This window comes from Antechinus flavipes, chromosome 1, assembly GCF_016432865.1.
Source record: "Antechinus flavipes isolate AdamAnt ecotype Samford, QLD, Australia chromosome 1, AdamAnt_v2, whole genome shotgun sequence".
NCBI classification, from domain to species: Eukaryota; Metazoa; Chordata; class Mammalia; order Dasyuromorphia; family Dasyuridae; genus Antechinus; species Antechinus flavipes.
The window spans coordinates 723,545,077-723,565,663 of NC_067398.1; the positions used below are offsets into that span (position 1 = coordinate 723,545,077).

The following is a 20,587-nucleotide window of genomic DNA, read 5'->3' on the forward strand; positions in this document are numbered from 1 at the left end:
AATCCCTCTGGATTCTTTTTTTCATTTATACTGTTCTTTGTACTTACAAATAAAAATTCTCTATGAATCAAAATTCATAAATTATAAAATTTTTATAACAATTGTGTATATTTTGGTTAAGAACCAGGGCCATTAAATGATATGAATTATTGGTTATTCTTTTAATGCTTTAGTATGCTTCTTTTTATTCTATTTGTTGTTCATCATCTACGAAAAGTGGGAAGTTTGACCTAGAGGGAGAAGGTTCACCAACCATTTGAAGCATTAAATAACAATCCTGTTCTAAATCAAATGCCCTTTTCTGTTTTATGAATTATTTGATTTGTATCTTGAGAACTGCACCCCATGCAGAAGGCAAGGCCTCTATATTGTCAGCACTGATGCCAATTTGATGGAAATTGAATATAAGGGAGTATAATGTCACAGTACCTTATTTCTCCCTTCCATTTTACTCTAAGGCTTCTAGAGTCAACAACTATCCATGTCTTCTTGGGGAATGAGTGAATGCCTCAAGCAAACAGAGTTACCTGAGGACAGAAAGCCAATAGTTCTCACACTTTTAGAAATTACAAAAAGAAAAGAATAGTGGAACAATGTGTATGGATAGAGGCTACTTTGAATTCAAATAGAAGGAGCTAAACAGCTATTGCAGTGTTTAGTTTTGACTAAATGTTGGGAAAGTCCCTCTTCTGAAATGAATTCTGTGTCAAAGTTGTTTTAATGTTCTGTAACCTTTACCATTAATTCATTAGAATTATTGAAAAAAATTACCAGCAACTCTTCATGCCTGCCTTCACTCTACATGAGATTAACAGGAATCCCACTCTGTTGCCCAACATTTCCCTGGGATACCGTATGTACAACTCCTATTCCACTGAAGAAAGGACCTTGGAGAGCTACCTGTGGTGGCTGTCTGGAACAGACCAGCTCATCCCTAATTACAGCTGCAGAGAGCAAGGAAAGGTTGTGGCTGTCATTGGAGGAGCCACGTCAGCTCTCTCTGTTCAGATGGGGACCCTGCTTGACCTCTACCATTTACCCCAGGTGAATGAGATAGAACCTAATAGATTCTCTTGTTCTTCTGTACTACCCAGTAGTCATAGCAGTAGGATTGGTGGTAGAAGTAGTAGGAGCAGCAACAGTAAAAACAAATGCTTCTTTGTACCTTTAAAAATTTTTTTTAAAATGCTTTCCATATGCATTTCTTTTGATCTTCACAACAAACTCATAATGAAGATATTCTTGTAACTTCCATTTATAGTGGAGTTTACTATAACTGAGGAAAGTTAAATTGTGATCACGTAGCTAATGATAAACTGTGAAACTAATTAATCTAGGGGTTTTTTTAGATCAGTTTAATTCTCTAGAGACTGAACAAAGGCACTGTCTTCATCATCAGGGAAAGTGAACAACTCCTAGAACATCAACCCTAGTGCAAGCCAAGAAGCCATTTACTTTTCAACCCAAGAAAGGATCTGAAAGAAAAACTGGTTATACTTTTTCATTATACAAATAAGTTCAATAATGATTGGAGAAGTTAAAGTGTTTACTCAACACTAAACAATTCACTGGTGGAAGAGAACTGATTAGATCTTACCATTTTTGTCTTTAAGTTGAATGATCTTTTCAGTCTTTTACATCTCACTTATGAGCTTGCTTGATCATAATCATAATACTTTTAGTCCAGAATTTATTGAGAGGAGAATTATTTATAAAAGGAAACTGAGCATGAGCACTGATGTATAAGGTGCTTGTTTTGGGGGAGCACTGGGAAGCCTGTCCACAGAGCTGTCCTAAGAACTTCATAAGTATATTTACAAATGTACAAGAGTTTGAGAACATTTGTGATATTGTTCTCATAGAGGAAACAGTTTTAATGGGCAGCAGAAGGAAAGCAGAAACATGCAGGGCAAGGAACGACATTTCAGAAAATACCTCATCTTTTCAAAACTGAAAACAGACTTCTCTGAGCACTGTAGTTTAAGCTGGCTGCTTACTGAACTTTGTCAATAGTCAGATATATGAGTGTTTTGTGTGTTGAAAGCAAGAAGAAAATTAGGGATGATTTCATGGAAGAGAAACATTGAAAATTTAAATTGTTTCATTGAAAGGAAATGGAGGTCAGTTTGGAATATGGAACTATGCATATAAAAAGGTGAAAGATTGGAAGCCTCTCTCCATTTATAACCACATTTCTTATTTTAAACCACTCCTAATTGAATCTAACATTATTTAACTATAATTTCTTTAATATTCAGTGTTTCGGATTCAATATTTAAGTCCCATGGAGAAAAACGAATTGGGATCTTTATTGTGCCACTAACAAATTAAATTATAAATAGTCCTGACCATATACTTGGAGAATAGTAAAAACAAAAATGTATAAGCTCAAAGAGCATAGGAATTCACTCTAGATGTTCTTGTGGAAACATGACTGAACTGTCTAATTGAGGGAATCATGAGAAAGGGTATATCTCGCATCTTTGTTGCCAAATAATATAATAGCAGGAAGTCTAGTCTAGAGAAGAAGTAACCTCTTCCATTAGGGATTATTTTTCCTTGATCCAGATCAGAGAGAAAATGGCAGGATAAGTTGAATAAGTCTCCTTTGCCAAAAGGGTAGCTTCTTTCCTACTGTGAAATATGGGTATATATCTGACACTGAGATCTGAAACAATATTTCTCATAGATGATTTCAATTTTTATCAGCCCTCTAATGAAGTCCTTCTAATGAAAACTTCTAATGAAGTCCATGAATATTTGTATTTGTCAATGAGATAAATGTTCTTGCCAAAGATTGTGGTAATGAATAACAAATTTGGGGGCAGACATTCTGATGTCTTTTGGAGAGTAAACAATACATTTCAAAAGATAAATGGAGAAACTTTCAGATAGAAATTGTCATCTATGATAAACTTCACAATAAAATCTAAAACGTTCTTCTAACAATAGATACTCCCATTTGAGTAAGTGTATTTTACTTTAGCTCTCTCAGCAGCAGCATGTCCCTGCTCATCCATATTTTTTTTTCTCATCCAGATTACTTATGGTCCGTTTAATCCCAGTCTTGCTGACAAAGTCCAGTTTCCTTCCTTGTATCAGATGGCCCTCAAATCCTCTTCTCTTCACCGAGGAATTGTCCGCTTATTGGTATATTTTCAATGGAACTGGATAGGTCTGATTGTCTTAGATGATATGAGAGGTGAGGAATTCCTCAAAGAAATGAAAGAGGAAATGAAAAAGAATAGAGTTTGTATGTCCTTCACAGAGAAGATCCCTCTCAGTGACAAAAAAAAAGGGGAGAGTTCTGAGGCCTTCAAGTCCAGGATCCTTATTTCAGAAGTCAAAGTCATTGTCATTCATCCTGACACAGATTCATTTACATTTGTGAAAACCCCACCAGAATTTTTATTCCCAACCAAGAAGGTGTGGATTGCCACATCTCATTCAGACACTACAACGAGAGCCTTGTACCATTATGGTTTCATTTTCCATACTACTCTCTTCTTTTCACACTTGACTACTCCAGTACCTGGTTTTGAGAGTTTTATCAGAAGGCTTATATCTCCTTTAACCATGAAGGATGTTCTTCTTAAAGCACATAGGCCATCACCTTTGAAATGCTCAGATCAACCAGATATCCCAGAACAAGATTTATATTTACCAAATGCCTCCATGAAACATTTACCTTTTTACCCTGTGGACATGACAACATCCGCCTTGAGTTACAACATCTACAATGCTTTTTATGCTGTGGCGTGGGCTCTCCATAGAATAGTGATGAAAATATCTGAGAAAAGATCCTTGGGAAATGAAGAATCTGTATTGCCTCATTCATGGCAGGTAATATGAAAAGTGTGGTGCCTTTTTAGTTATTATTTTTTGAGTATGTATTTTAGCAAGAAGTGGGACATGGAAGACATTGGAGACTTTTCAATTTCTAAAATTATTCTGATTGTATATTCCTCAACGATTTTACTGGTATAAATAACCTTAGAATTCATATTTCCTATTCAGCTCTTGACTGTTTTTTTATCATAAATATTTGAAGGCCCTTTATTTCATTAGGAACCCTTTTTTTTTTCCCTGAAGGACTGAACTCAGGTTTTCTGGGTAGGTGATCCTTAGTTGTAAGTCAGATCTTTTTTTTCTCCAAAATAACCTATTCTAAGCACTCTGATCTTTCAATTAAGAAGGTGAGGAGTCTTTTGTCATTCTGACTGTGGCTCCAACGTATAGATTTGTTTCTTTCTGCATCCTTGCAATATTTTCTCCTTCGCCTTGGGGGTCTAGAATTGGGCCTAAATATGCCTGGTGACTTCCTTTGGGGCTCTTTTTTAATAGAAGATTTATGGTTTCTTTCATACTCTATTTTTACCTTCATATTCTGGAATGTAGGAGGAATTTACTTGATACTTTCTTGAAACATAGAATCCATGTTCTTTTTCATTGTAGAATTTGTGTAGTCTCATAATGTTAGATGCTCTCTCTTCTATCTGTTTTCCTGGTCATCATTTTCCATTGTGATATTGCCTATTCTTTTCCATTCTTTTTCCTTTTGGCTTTTTCTTTTATATCTCAAAGTGCCTTCTTATTTCTAATTTTTAAAGAAATATTCTCCTCAATGGGCCTCTATATTTCATGCTCAATTTATCCAATTCTGGTTTTTAAGGCATTTTTCTCCTCTATGTCTTTTTCTGCTTCCTTTTACATCTCTCTCATTTCTCTTCATAATTGTTTTTCTATCTACCTTTTGAAAATTTTGAAATTTCATTTTGAACTCTTCTGTGGCTTTAGACCCATTTTTACTTATATTGTGGGTTTTGGATAAAGGAGTTTTGACTTTTTTATTTTCTTCTAAGTATGGATTTTTCATCTTCCTGTTCATCACAGTAATTTTCAATGATCAAAAACATTTTCTGTTGTTTGACAATTTTCTTGGGCAATTATTTGACTTTACCTATTTATTAGAGTAGTGCCCTGTTTACAGGGTAAAAGGACCAATATCCCAAACTTCAGGATTTTATACAGCTCTTTTCAGGGATTCTTCTAGGGACCTGGAAGTTTCATTTCTTCTAAGGTTGTCTTATCTTAGGAGAAATATCTTTATTCATGTCCTGGCCTCTGTTCTGTTCTGTGAGTTACCACAAGCACTATTTTCTGCCCTGCAGCTGTGAGAAGATCCATATTCCACTGTTGCTAAAAGTTGTCCTGTGCTAGTTCTCTTTCTCACTTTCACACTGTGAGCCAGGAAGGTGCACTCGATCTGGATACTGGCAAAGCAACTGGCAAAGCTTTAAAAGAGACCCTTGTAATACCCTTCTAACAGGCTGTTCAACCCTCTTAACATCTGTGGTCCAAGCACTCCTGCAATGGCTGCTACTACTGCTGTTTCTTCACTTGCTGTGTATTCATTGGCTGCTGTATTGAGCTCCTGGTTTATACCGAGTGCTTAGAATGTCACACAAATGGTTTCATAGATTATCCTGGAGATGGGAGAAAATCCATTGGAGTTATCAAGAATGGGAGAGCCACGGTCAGGCCTGCACTTCAGAACAATCCCTTCCAAGTCAGGATGAAGTGCGGAATAAGAGAGGTTTAGTCAGAGAGCATATTGCAATATGCTATTGCAATAATCCGGGTGTGAAGTCCTGAGGATGTTCCACTAGCAGAGAACAGGAGGGGAACATATTAGAGAGATGCTGCAAGCCGACCTTGGCAATAAATTATATAAAGGGGGTGAGAAACAATGAAGACTTGAGTGTGAAACTGAAACTACAAACCCAGGAGATGCAGGCAACCTGGGGATATCAGAGGGTCATTTCTGTGGCCCAGAAGAAAGTCATATTTTATCCCATCTGAAAATAAGAGCACAGGACTCCATAAATTCTCCTGTACAATTGTCTTTCCCTCAGGTACCACTCACTGATGAGCATTTCTCCTCTTTTTCAGCTGCACTCCTACCTGAAGAACACCCAGTTTAAGAATGCCGTTGGTGAGCAGGTGTTTGTGGATGAGAACAGACGTGCAGAGGCTCACTATGCCATTATGAACTATATATACTTCAATTTTTATAATGATCATCTTCTGTACGTGGGGGACTTTATCCCAGAAGTTCAGCTCAGTCAAGAGTTTACAATTTGTGCAAATGTCATCGTGTGGGATGCATGGAGTTCAAAGGTCAGACACATTTTTAATCTTACTTTATGTTCCTAAACAGGAAGAATCTATGACCCGTGTGGTGTACTCTCCATGACTGACAGGTGCAGCTGGGTGGGAAAAATGGCTAGACTGTAGGCCTGGTTCTGTTTCAATTGTCATATGTTCATACATGTCACCCCTGTTTTCTCTATAGCAATCGTCTTTATCATTTCTTACATCAGTATAATACTTTATTATATTTATTATTATATTATATTTATACACATCTACAAATGTATATTATTAGACATACAGAGAAATTTTGTTACATATATATGTATTCACAGAGATATCTATAAATATAATATGTAGTCTAACAAATCTTCAATTTATAGATATCATTTCATATTTCCATTCTTTGCCATTTCCTACGAAGGCGTAAATATATTTTAATTTGTATTTGTTTTCAACTTATATAAGAAAGAATGAAAAAACCTTTAACTTGTATATAGCACAACACAGAAGATATATAACCATGACTTTCTATTTCACATTGTTTACTTTTTTCCTAAAAGATATATCTGTGTGTGTGTGTATGTGTGTGTAAAACAAAAGTGTTCGTGTTCTATCTCTCTTTTGAAGCAAATTGTTTATACTTCCATCTGTTCTTTGAAACTGATTTTAGAAATTATAGCACACAAAATGACTTAGACTTCAAAAGTATACTTTGTAAACCATTGCTGTTACTGTGCACAATATTTTTATAGTTCAACTCATTTTACTTTTTATTATTTCATGCAACTTTCCCCCTGTTTTTCTAAAATCAACCAGCTCATCATTTCTAATAGCACACCACTATTCTGTCACTATTATATACACCACATCTTGTTCAGTCACAGTGGATAGAGCCCCGACCCTGGAGGCAGGGGGACCTGAATTTATATCCAGTCTGAGACAGTGAACACTGCCTAGATGTTTGACCCTGAGCAATTCACTTAATTCAAATTCACACACACACACACACACACACACTCATTTTCACACACATTCACACACATACTCTCTCTCTCTCTCTCTCTCACACACACACACACACACACACACACACACAAACATACACACAAACACTCATAACAAAGTAAGACCAAAGTCTGTTAGAATTATCTTGTATCATCTCATTGTTGAAATGAAACAGGTCCATTCCAGCTGACCATCATATAATCTTACTACTTTGTAAAATATTCTCTGGGTTCTCTTAATTATGATTAAAATCACCTCTTTATCTCTGGTACTCCTCAGTAAGAGTTTGTTTTCTTCCTTATCTCTGTAAATTGTATCTGTTTTTTTACTTGACCTACGATCAGGATCATTACTCCTGCTTTTTTTTTTTTTTACTTTAGCTGAAGAATAATATAGTCTGTTCTACTTTTTATCTTTAATCTGTATGTATATTATTGCTTCACATTTGTTTGTTGCAAACAACATATCGAAGATTCTGGTTTTTAATCCATTCTGCTCTCTACTTCTCTTTTCTGGGAGTGTTCATCACATTCATATTCACACTTTAGATTACTAACTCCCTATTTCCCAGCAATCAGTGTTTTCTACATTATACTTTTCTCCCTCCCTTCACCCTTTCCTTCCTCACCAGTATTTTGCTTCTTGTCCCTCAGTCTGCCCTCCCCCTTTTCAGTCACTTCCCCTTTTTCTTCTCCCAATGCAATTATTTTCCACCCTTAACTTCTTTGTTATCATCAAATTGATGTTAACTTATTCCTACACCTTCTGCCCAGGTACACTTTGCCACTTTTTATCCTGATTTAGCTTTTTCTGATACTCTTTACACTTGTATTTGAAGTTCACATTTTATTTATAGCTTTGATTTTTTCATTAGAAAAGAATGAAAATCTGCTGTTTCATTAAATATCTAATTTCCCCAACAAGATAATGCTTCATTTTTCTGAGTAGCTGATTTTTTATTGTCTACAAACTCTTTTACTTCCTGCAATCTTTTGATATAGTTATTTTAAGTCCTGGATAATACTGATAGGGGTGCCTCAATTTTTTGCTTCTGTTTCTGTTTTCTTGCAGAATTTTCCCCTTGATTATAGAACTTAGCTGCAATATTCCTTGGAGGTTTCATTTTAGGTCTCTTTAAGGAAGTAATTTGTGAATTCTTTCAATAAACTTTACCTTCTGCTTCTCAAATATGAGGACAATTTTCCTTGATGATTTCTTGAAAAATGTTTACTGGGCTCTTTTATTTATCATAGGTTTCAGAACACCCACTAATTACTATTTTGTCACTCCTGATCCTGTTTTCCACATTTCCAATGAAATATTTTATATTTTCTTCAAATTTTTCACTTTTTACTTTTATTTCCTTGATCCTACATTTCTAGTTGAGTCATTCATTTCCATTTGTCAGATCCTAAGTTTTAGTGAATTACATTTTCTCCATGATTTTTTCACCTCCTTTTGGATTTGGCAAAATGTACTTTAGAAGAATTTTTGTTCTATGGCTTTTTTTTTCATTTCTCCAATTTCATGTTTAGGTGTTATTTTCTTTTTCAATTTCCTCAAAATGATTTTTAAGAAATTATAATCTTCTATTTTTTTTCCCACTTTGCCAAATTTGTTTTGTGAGGAATTGTTTCTTCTAGATATTTTCCTTTTTCTCTTTCCAAGCTTGGGTTTTTTATTCCCAAATTGTCATAAATTTCCTTCATAATTCTTATTCTGGAAATTTTTTTCTCACATCTCTTTTTTAAGAATTCTTTTGCACTTTTTCAAGAGAGGCTTTTGTGTTGGAATCCTTACAAAGTGTTAAGTCATTAGAATTGATAGAGACAATCATTATCTAATTTAGTACGGTTCAGTATGATTGATCTGATCTTACAAGGAGATATTATGGGCCAGAAGAAACAAGGTACTAAGTAGAACTGATAAAACCAATGCTTGTGTTCACTCCTTTAGAGAGCTCATATAAGCAAGAAGCTCTTAGGGCCAGAGAGAAAAGCCATAATCCCACTCTCTCAGAGGAGATCATATATAAGAAGCAGACAGAGGTTCAGTCGTAGTTCAGCTGAAAAGATTGAGAGGGGAGCATCAAGTGAATTCAGAGAGAAGCCCTCTCTCGGAGGCAAGAGAGATTCATTCCATCTTCCACCTTTGTGCTGGCTGGAGGCTGAAGAAAGCAGAGGCAAAGGACAACTGCAAGAGCTCTTGGAACCAAGCAGAAAGATAGGCCTCTAAGAAAGACTAACTGGGCTATATTGAAGGACACAATTAAAGGTTTGAACTTTTATCACCTGGCTGTGTTTGGGGTAATTATTACTTTTAACTGAAACTAAGGCTGCCTCCAGAAAACCTCCCCAAGAAACGTGTTCTCAGAGAGAACCATATTATATTATATATTAAAGAAGAAAAACACCACACTTTTGAGCTTGACCTGATTCATATCTGACTCGGAGATTTTACTCATAGGCATTTTGCCGTTGTTATCCTCTTCCAGGCTTCTATTATGATCTTCCCTGACTCCATAATATATCTCTATGGTCAGAGTTTTTTTGTGTTCATCTGATCACTTTTAAAATTTGAGCTCTGTCCCTTGGACACGCAAAAGATTGTTTCAAGCTTCTTTTGCAGAAGAACAGGCTTCTCTCACTGACTGTGTAGGGCCAATGATGCTGTAGGCTTTGCCACTGGGCTGGCTTGCTGAATTTCACTAACTCCCAGGTTCTCTTCTATGTTTGCCCTGGAGGTCTCACAGCAGAATTGCTGATGCGCTAGGTTTCTGGACTAGGCCATAGTGGGCACTGTTGCTGTACTTTGGCTAAGGTCTGACACTAAATTCCCAATGCTGGACTTCTCCAGGCTGTACCTACATGCATCCCACCTCTGCTGGACCATGATCCACCTGTGCTGTCCACACAGACCTGTCATGAAGACATTCCAATATATTTTAAGCTGAAGAATTACATTTCAAATGTCTCTGGCTTCTGTCACTGCAAAACCCAGTCGGGAACTTGATCTGCCAAAAGTGTTATTTTTGTTTTTTCATTGAATACACTAATTCCTTCTATTTCTCTTTCATCACTTATTACTGAAGAAAACATTTCCAGTACAATATTGCATAATAGTGGTGTGAATGCACATGCTTGTTTAACCCCTGATCTTATTAGGAAGATTTCTAGGCAATTAAAATTCACATGACTTTGGGAACAGCACTTGCATTACAATGACCTTCCTGAAAAAGAAGAAGCTTCAGGGTCTTGTTGAGTTATCTCCCACATCTATGACTGAGACTGGGGAAGTCTTCTTCTCTTTAATTAGGCAATATATGGACTATCTTATTAATTACCAGAGTGTGAAATACCTTTGTGTGAATGGTTCTGAAGGAGAAGGTTTGTCGCTGAGTGTTGCAGAAGAGTGGGTGACAAATGGAAAGAGTAAGTTGGACCATGTGATCATCCATATACACTCCTAATTATGTACCTGTGGAGGTAATTATCAAAGCCAGAATGGCAAAAAACAGCTGCGTTTTTCTTCCCAACATAAATAGCTGTCAGTTAAAAACGTTTATTCCACCATTATTATTTAATATCGTATTAGAAACACTAGCCTCGGCAATAAGAGTCGAGAAAGATATTAAAGGAATTAGAGTAGGCAATGAGGAAACCAAACTATCACTCTTTGCAGATGATATGATGGTATACCTAGAGAACCTCAAGAGATTCTACTAAAAAGCTATTAGAAATAATTCATAATTTTAGCAAAGTAGCTGGCTACAAAATAAATCCCCATAAATCCTCAGCATTTTTATACATCACCAACAAAACCCAACAGCAAGAGATACAAAGAGAAATTCCATTCAGAATAACTGTTGATACCATAAAATATTTGGGAATCTATCTACCAAAGGAAAGTCAGGAATTATATGAGCAAAATTCTAAAAAAGTCTTCACACAAATAAAGTCAGACTTAAATAATTGGAAAAATATTAAGTGCTCTTGGATCGGCCGAGCGAACATAATAAAGATGACAATACTCCCTAAACTAATCTATTTATTTAGTGCTATACCAATCAGACTTCCAAGAATATATTTTAATGATCTAGAAAAAATAACAACAAAATTCATATGGAACAATAAAAAGTCGAGAATCTCAAGGGAATTAATGAAAAAAAAAAATCAAATGAAGGTGGCCTAGCTGTACCTGATCTAACATTATATTATAAAGCAGCAGTCACCAAAACCATTTGGTATTGGCTAAGAAATAGATTAGTGGATCAGTGGAAAAGGTTAGGTTCACAAGACAGAATAGTCAACTATAGCAATCTAGTGTTTGACAAACCCAAAGCCCCTAACTTCTGGGAAAAGAATTCATTATTTGATAAAAACTGCTGGGATAATTGGAAATTAGTATGGCAGAAATTAGGCATGGACCCACACTTAACACCATATACCAAGATAAGATCAAAATGGGTCCATGACCTAGGCATAAAGAACGAGATTATAAATAAATTAGAGGAACATAGGATAGTTTATCTCTCAGACTTGTGGAGGAGAAAGAAATCTGTGACCAAAGATGAACTAGAGACCATGACTGATCACAAAATAGAAAATTTTGATTACATCAAATTAAAAAGCCTTTGTACAAACAAAACTAATGCAAACAAGATTAGAAGGGAAGCAACAAACTGGGAAAACATCTTCACAGTTAAAGGTTCTGATAAAGGCCTCATTTCCAAAATATATAGAGAACTGACTCAAATTTAGAAGAAATCAAGCCATTCTCCAATTGATAAATGGTCAAAGGATATGAACAGACAATTTTCAGAGGATGAAATTGAAACTATTACCACTCATATGAAAGAGTGTTCCAAATCATTATTGATCAGAGAAATGCAAATTAAGACAACTCTGAGATACCACTACACACCTGTCAGATTGGCTAAGATGACAGGAAAAAATAAGGATGAATGTTGGAGGGGATGCGGGAAAACTGGGACACTAATGCATTGTTGGTGGAGTTGTGAACGAATCCAACCATTCTGGAGAACAATCTGGAATTATGCCAAAAAAATTATCAAATTGTGCATACCCTTTGATCCAGCAGTGTTTCTATTGGGCTTATATCCCAAAGAAATACTAAAGAAGGGAAAGGGACCTGTATGTGCCAAAATGTTTGTAGCAGCCCTATTTGTAGTGGCTAGAAACTGGAAAATGAATGGATGCCCATCAATTGGAGAATGGCTGGGTAAATTGTGGTATATGAATGTTATGGAATATTATTGTTCTGTAAGAAATGACCAGCAGGATGAATACAGAGAGGATTGGCGAGACTTACATGAACTGATGCTAAGTGAAATGAGCAGAACCAGGAGATCATTATACACTTCGACAACGATATTGTATGAGGACATATTTTGATGGAAGTGGATTTCTTTGACAAAGAGACCTAACTGAGTTTCAATTGATAAATGACAGACAAAAGCAGCTACACCCAAAGAAAGAACACTGGGAAATGAATGTGAACTATCTGCATTTTTGTTTTTCTTCCCGGGTTATTTATACCTTCTGAATCCAATTCTCCCTATGCAACAAGAGAACTGTTCGGTTCTGAAAACATATATTGTATCTAGGATATACTGCAACATATCCAACATATAAAGGACTGCTTGCCATGTAGGGGGAGGGGGTGGAGGGAGGGATTGGAAAAAAATCAGAACAGAAACGAGTGCAAGGGATAATGTTGTAAAAAAAAAAAAATTACCCTGGCATGGATTCTGTCAATATAAAGTAATTATTAAATAAAAATTAAAAAAAAAAAAGAAACTTCTTTGGATTGCTGTTGCCTACCAAATAAAACACATATTTCACCCTAGCAAAAAAAAAAAAAGTTTATTCCAGTCTCCTGTCACCATCGTAGGTTCCCTCTGCGGTATGTAGTGCCAGTTGTCCTGCTGGATTCAGGAAGTTGCCTTTGGAGGGGAAGCCTCCTTGTTGCTTCAGCTGCTCCCCATGCTCAGAAGGAGAAATCTCCCGTCATAAGGGTGAGTTACAGCAAGGAGCTCGCTTCTCACGGCTCCTGCCAGTGAAAAAAACTAAGAGGATATCTTTTGTCTCAATTTTGCAGAAATGTTGCAGTCTCTGTAAATGATTATATGAGTCAGAGAAAGAACAAAAGTTAGGAACTTTTCCAATAAGATAAAGGGTGAAAACAAGGATGCCCATTCTCACCAACATTATGAATCTTTGTACTACAAATGTTATCTTTAGCAATAAGAGACCAAAGTGAAATTGAAGGAATTAATGTAAACAATGAAAAAACTAGTATCACTCTTTGCAGGAGATTTTGTATGTTTAGGGAATCCTTGGAAATCAACAAAAGTACTTGAAACATTTAACTTTAAGTCCTTGTTTGTCTCCTGCAGATGCTGAGCAGTGTAAGAAGTGTCCAGAGGATGAATATCCCAATGAGCAGAGAGATCGCTGCCTCCCCAAGATTGTGACCTTCCTGGATGTGAATGAACCCTGGGGGAAGGCAGTGACAGCTGTGGCTGTTTCACTCTCATTCCTCACGGCCCTGGTTCTGTGGGTCTTTGTGAAATTTCAAGACACTCCCATAGTCCAAGCCAATAACAGGAACCTCAGCTACCTGCTCCTCACTTCCCTTTCCTCCTGCTTCCTCTGCTCCTTGCTCTTCATAGGCCGACCCACAACGGCTTCCTGCCTTTTCCGACAAACAGTATTTGCAGTTGTGTTCACGGTGGCTGTTTCCTCCATTTTGGCCAAAACCATCATCGTGGTTCTGGCTTTCAGGGTGACAGGGCCAGGGAGCAGGATGCGGATGTTCCTTCATCCTAGAGCGCCCTACTGTGTGGTTCTCATCTGCTCCGGAATCCAAGGGCTTTTCTGTGCCATCTGGTTGGGGACCCATCCCCCCTTTCCAGAGGCAGACACAAGCTCTGAATCCAGGCACATCATCCTCACATGTAACGAGGGCTCCACCTTTGCATTTTACTGTGTCCTGGGCTACATGGGCTTTCTGGCCCTGGGCAGCTTCACCATAGCCTTCCTGGCCAGGAACCTACCCGATGCCTTTAACGAAGCCAAGTTCATCACGTTCAGCATGTTGGTGTTTTGCAGCGTCTGGGTCTCTTTCCTCCCCACGTATCAGAGTTCCAAAGGGAAAGCCGTGATGATTGTGGAGATCTTCTCCATCTTGGCCTCCAGTGCCGGGTTACTAGGCTGCATTTTTATTCCCAAATGTCTTGTGATTCTCCTGACATCGTGGAAAAATAACACAAAACAGAACAAGAGTCAAAGGAGTTCCAGGAGTAAGGGTTTTTCTTTTTTTAATTTGATATCTTTATTTTCCCCCGTTTCATGTAAAACAATATTTTTAAACTTTTTTTAATGCTTTGACTTCCACATTTTCTCCCTTCTTTCCCAATCCCAGAACCATTGAGATATTACACATGCAGTTACACAAAATAGTTATAGAAATGTCTTTTTGAGAAATATACATGCATCATTCCTTGGGTTAATAAAAAGAACTGTTAAAAATAAATTTTTTACAGACTGTGTAACATCAACAGTTTCATCATAAAGACCTTCAGAGTAGTTTTAGATCATTGTGTTGTTGAAAAAGCAAAATTATTTGCAGGCGACCACTCCACTCTTGCTTGACTTTGTACACATTACATTTCAGTTTTCATATTTTCATGTACGTTCTTCCAGATTTTTCTGGTCATCATACTTACAGAATCATCAAAGTATTCCATCACAATTACTTAAGACACTTTCTTCAGCCAGTCTGCATTTGATGAAAATTCCCTCAATTTACAATTCTTTCCCCAAGAAAAGAGGTGACATCAATATTTTTTGTATGTAAATTTACTTTTCCTTTTTTTCTTGATCTTGTTGGTTTCAAGCTAAGTAGTGGTAGTTTTTTCTGGATTGAATTCACAAAATTTTATGGCCATTTCAACATATACATTTTAATCAATCAATGTCTATTGGGGATTAGCTCATATTTTAATATATTTCTTTCCTTAATCTATACATTTGAGAAGAGCTGGCTGCAGCAAAGAAAATTGCTTCAAAATTGTTTTCAAAATTACTATTGCTAAACTACATTTTCCCCATTTATTCTATTTTGTTTTTTTTTCAAATTTATCCCTCATGAAAGGCTTTTACTTTTCACCACACATTTCACAATATTGCCTCTCTTTTCTCACCCTAGTCCCTGCTCTTATTCCTTTATCTCCCTACTATCTTACAAAATAATATAGATTTCTATATCTATGTTGAATGTGTATGTTATTTCCTCTTACAGCTGTGTGGGAAAAAGATGAAGAACTTATACATTAAGCACATATTGATCAGGGACTGTTAGCTAAAGCCTGAAAGGCCTCAGTTTAGGAAGTGTGTGATTTTAGATAAGGTCTGGACTATATTCTATTGTTCAAAGAGGTCACTAGTGGGAAAGCTATACATCTATTGCATCCCATTGACCAAATAGGGGAATAGACTTATGTGACCAATCACACCATATAGAGGGTGGAATTTGGGGTCGTTCTTTGTCTGAAATGTATAAATACTGTGAACATTTTCAAGGAAGTGCCCCTCTCCTGCTATGAATTCGGCTCACAGACCAGGATGGGCTCCGCATCTCAGGATTCTAATAAATAATTCTGCTTTCTATGAGTGATCATTGAGTAGTCAATTTGGGTAGGTCTTTTTGTCACAAACAATTGGGGGCTCTCTGGGATGGGGTCTTTGGGGGAGATGGTAGTGTACCCCGGACAGGGACAGGTGTCCATGGAGTAGTTTTTCCCTGGTCTCTGGCTCTGGTGAGCAGCTTCTCTATTGCCCAATGCCTTTAGAAAACACACCATCTAAGTAGGAAGGTAAACTATCCCATCTTAGTCCCTCAGCATCTCAAAGAATGGGGGAGGGAAAACGGAACAAGTCTAGAGAACATAGAAAAGCACAAGGGAAAGACAGACTTCTTTCCTAAAGGTAATCACCGAATTCTTTAAATGGCTTCAGTTTCTCCCATTAACTCATTTCTTGCTGCAGTCAAGGAATGAGGGGAGAAAAGAAATAAAAAGCCATCTTTTTAAAAATTTAATTTGCCTTGACCTGAAATTTTATTCCCCAGCCATCATTCCAAAGGTTTTTCTTGAAGCTGCAACCTGGTCAGGGTTGGAGCCCAGGAAAAAACCCTTTGTTGGCAGGGACATAGAATGCCAATCCAGAAAAGAATAGAACCGAGTGTGCTAAGAGCAAAAGGTCTTAGGACTAAGAAAATCAGGAGCAAAAGAGTTCCCACCTGTAAAGTTAAGTAGGAAAATGTGAGACAGACAGACCTAGCCTGGTTTACCTAGGTTATCTCTCCACAAGCAGCTAAGAAATGGTTTTAAGTAGTGCCCTGAGGCTAAGAAAAAAACCGAGAGCAGTTTAAAATCCTGTCTTTGTAGACAGCCTTGTGAGCATGCGAAAGCGTAATTCTGAGGTTTCTACAGATGCAGGATGATCAAATCAGGGAAACTGAGTCCCGTTTAAACTGTATGAGACGAGCACACTTCCTGAGGGCTGGAAGCTGCGGCTTTAAGAGCCAGGTAAAGGTCTGGAAGGGGCGCGGCTCACTTGTCCAAATTGCTAGCAAACTTCTATTTTAAAAGTTGGTGAAACCCTTTCCGGAGATTTGAGAAGATTAAGATTGAGTCCCCGATCTCCACACTGTACAGTAACCCCAAGAAGGGGGCAGGATGGGAGCATTTAAACGGCAGGTTGGCAAGCCACATGGGAGAGGTCCGAAGTTCTACACTCCCCACTCCATGGAAGAAGGGGGAGGAAAGGCCAGAATGAGGGTGGGGGAGGAAGAGCTGCCATCTTACCCAGCGCAGTGCGTCTTGAATGGCGAGGGCTCCTCTGGCGATTCCACGCTGGAACTTGAAGGCGGGGCAGCTCATCTAAGCCCCCAAATCTTGCTGGGAGAGCAAAACCTGAAGGGAAGACCGCTTACCCCTGTCCAGGGAGTAGCTGCCGTGGGCAGAGACATTCTCTAAACTCACCCCAATTCAGTGACCTTTCTCCTCGTGGCTACAGCCTGACCATTAGAGACTCCATTGCATTTAACAGTGGAGTGGGAGAAGGGCTCAAGTTTCTCCGGCTATCTCCCCAGAACAGAGCAAAGAGAGCACTGGCCTGGGACCCCCAAAAGGAGTGGGGTGCCCAGAACAGCCACGTGTCTCCTTGGTCTGGGGTGGAGTGTTAAAGAGACACTTCCTCTCGTGTCTCAACAGTTCCTGCTGGAGAGCAGGACTATCTGGTGACTGGAAAAAAAGATTAGAAATGCATTGAGATGCAAATGAAGGGCCTTTCTCTCTCCAAAGGATTTGGTCAGAGGGAGTTTCTTCAAGCAAAGCATCTGCTCCAGGAAAGACTTGAGAGGCAGGGGAGTGTCTAGATAAAAACAGAAGCCTTTTCACCTGAAATGGAAGTAGGGTGAGACAGAACACAGATCTTCTCCCCACTACCTTTAGAGATAGAGTGCGACCAAAGAAAGAATGCAGATTCTTCCCCGGAAGAATACTGCCTGAACAGCTCAAAACCCAGATTGGTTCTGAGTGCCCCGAAAAGGTTGGGGTCCAGTTTGATCGCCAAATTATCTAGCTTCCGGTGTTCGTTTCATCAGGAAACCAAATGTTGATGGAGATACTCAGTAGAAAGCAGAATTGAAGATTGAAGGAAGTAGAGCCCTGATGGATGGGCACAGTTTTAGAATCCATACGTGTTGGCTTAGTAAGCTCTCGGAACAGTTTGGGGGTCTTATTGGAGGGGTCTTGGGGAACCCGAGGGAATAGCCCTTGCTAAATTTTGTTGAGTGCTGGACGGTGACAGGCCCCAGTGTTAAAGAATTGCCAAGGGAAGCTCCCAGGAAACTGCTAAACTTAATTTGGGATCTAAGTATAGGAAAGACACAATCCAAAAATGGATGTCAGGATATTAGCTAGGGATTTCAAGATGAAAGGGAAAAATAGAGCTCTGCGTGTGTCTGTGTGTATTTGTTTGCTTTGCATTTTCTTTTCCGTGTTAAAAGTTAGCAAGCTCTTAAGAGATAAGAATTCAGCCTCTGTGTTACAGGCTTAGAAAAATATCAGGCTGAATTGTTGAGAGTGGAATTCATTCAGAGGAGTAATTCTTTCAGAGTGGCTCAGGTAAGAAAAGAAAATCTTTTTTCCCTCTGACTGCAGCAGGCTTGTGGGGGAAAGGGAGAAAAGGAAGAGAAGGAGAAAATAAAAACATAGATTGAAAGAGATTTGAAAGTTTGGAAAGTTAAAAAAAGAGCAGTGTGCCAACATTTAAAGAAAAGAAATCTGAATGGAATATCTAGGCATTCTCTGTGAAGGCAGAGAGATGCACTAACCAGGCTTGGCAGTTGAGAGAATCTCCATTTGGATTCTGGAAGACAAGAATGTTCAAGGTGAAACAAACCTCTCTGGGGGAGGAGTCCTGGGAAAGCCCCTAGTCGGTTTTGCAAGTGGATGAGCATCAAGGCTACAATTTTACCGTCTTTTAGGGAAATTCTCATCTCTGAAGGATTTAATAAATCTTGTGACCTATAATAGAACATTTCATGAGGTTTCTCCATCACAGGTTATTGGCTGAAGTGAGATCATAAAACTAATTTCCGGCAAAAAGCACGTCTGGGATGTAGCCTGACGTGGAACAAGGGAAAGAGAGGTCAAATATAATTTTGTGCTTATGATTTCCCCTGGACACAGGGACTCAGTGGAGATGCCCCAGGAGGTCTGGTCCTTGGAATTCCTCTGAGCTTGAGACTTCTCTGTGGAAAATGGAATTAGAAGAATGGACAACATAATTATCTGAAAATAAATGTACCAGGAGACAGAGAAAAAGTATATAACGGTCACTCATCTTGCACCACTATCCTTATCTTGCACATGGACCTGGCTAATGTCCCTCTGTTTCCTCTAGTGTGACCTGGAGATCAGAGCCTGAGCTTCTGTAGAGAAACGGGTCGTGGCTGGTGCGGAAAAGTCCCTCCTCAGTCCCTGACTCAAGCAGCTGACTCAGCTTAGCGTGAGCAGTCGCTCCACTTCCTCAGAGTTAAAGCTTTGATTAATGTTCAGGGGGATGTGGCCCTGCATTGTGAGAAGCATTTCTCACCTCGTTCCTTCCCTGGCTGTGTCTCTGTTGCTGGAGCTTCCAGGATCTGGGCAGATTTGCTACGAAGACCTTCACCCCATTTGTTACATGCGTGCAGATGTGGAGATTGCCTTCTTTCTCCTCCTATACTCTCCTGAATGAGCAACATAACACGAGCAGAACGGTTTCGGAGACCTCCTTACAAGGCTTGTACCGTTTATAACTAAGTATCTCTCTATCTGCCTGTGCTCATTTTCACTGGGAGGATGCAGGAAAAGTCCTCATTGCTCAGTCTGAGTTGGAGCGCTCTCCTCTCTCCCTGTTTCTTACTGTTTGTATCTTCTTGGCAGCTTTCATTCTGTCTCCTTAACGTCAGAGTTGAAGAAAGAAAACCCCTCTCCCCTCCTTTCCCTTCCCATTCCTCATCAAACAGGCCGTGCCCAGGCTTCTCCCTCCCTACCAGGCTCAGTCTCTTATCTCCCTCCCCTCCGGGCCATCCTGACTTCATGTAAATAGTGAAGGGTTAATGGCCCAAGGCAGCAAAAGTGCTTGGGCCCCTGCTGCCTTTCTACCCTAGGACAGAGTTCTTGCTGAGTGTACAGATCCTGAGCAAGGGGAAATCTGCCCCGTTCCCAGGAAGGGAAGCTGTGTCTCCTCCCCAGCATTGCCTATCTGACAACAAGAGAGCAGCCCTTGTTAGGAAGCCATGGGACCCCTTCTTCAGGAAATTTAGGGTTGGGGATAATTCTATTCTTCCCACCTCATGTATGAGTGGGAAATACGATACTATGTTTACACCTCCCTGTGGGTAAGTGAATTTATCATTATTTTCTCTTCGTTTTGGATGAAGGATTGTTGTCACAAAAATCAGCTTGTCCCAGCTTAAGGAATCTCAAAGATACTGAGTATATTGGGACTGATGGAGCCTGGAACTGAGGGCTGGGAAATTTGACTTTATTTGGGAAAGGCAGAATTGTGCAGGATGGAGCACGAGCAAGAACTCAGACTTGCAAATGGCTTTAGGAAATGCCTGTTCCCTCTCAGTGATGTCTGGAGAATTCTGTTTTCTCCGGGTGTGAGAGAGGCTGCTTTTAGTTTCTCAGGCCAACTCTTCCTTAACTGCATGAACCTGGGACAGGTGCGTGTGTGTTTACTTTCTGGGATTTTTCAAGACAGCCTGACCTTCATGCTGTTGCATAGGTCTTAGTTTTATGCATTGTCATTATCAACTCTCTTTGCAAAACCCTCCTTTACATGGC

General features: G+C 38.8%; 1 protein-coding gene across 1 annotated transcript; it reads left to right on the plus strand.

Moving 5' to 3' along the window:
- The first annotated feature begins 855 nt into the window (after nucleotides 1–855).
- On the plus strand, nucleotides 856–15,852 carry LOC127549007 (vomeronasal type-2 receptor 26-like). Its single transcript, XM_051976722.1, has 5 exons — nucleotides 856–1,044; nucleotides 5,953–6,025; nucleotides 6,221–6,273; nucleotides 13,075–13,198; nucleotides 13,580–15,852. Exons 1-5 carry the CDS (start codon nucleotides 856–858, stop codon nucleotides 14,563–14,565), a joined length of 1,425 nt encoding a protein of 474 aa, XP_051832682.1. The 3' UTR covers nucleotides 14,566–15,852.
- The last annotated feature ends 4,735 nt before the right edge of the window (nucleotides 15,853–20,587 follow it).

What these genes read in the sequence shown, in the direction of transcription:
- LOC127549007 (XM_051976722.1), top strand. Translation starts at nt 856, where the DNA reads ATGTACAACTCCTATTCCACTGAAGAAAGGACCTTGGAGAGCTACCTG. An exon ending in GTTTGTGGATGAGAACAGAC is followed by an intron (nt 6,026 to 6,220) that starts GTGCAGAGGCTC and finishes GTTCCTAAACAG; the next exon opens with GAAGAATCTATGACCCGTGT. An exon ending in AGAAATCTCCCGTCATAAGG is followed by an intron (nt 13,199 to 13,579) that starts GTGAGTTACAGC and finishes TGTCTCCTGCAG; the next exon opens with ATGCTGAGCAGTGTAAGAAG.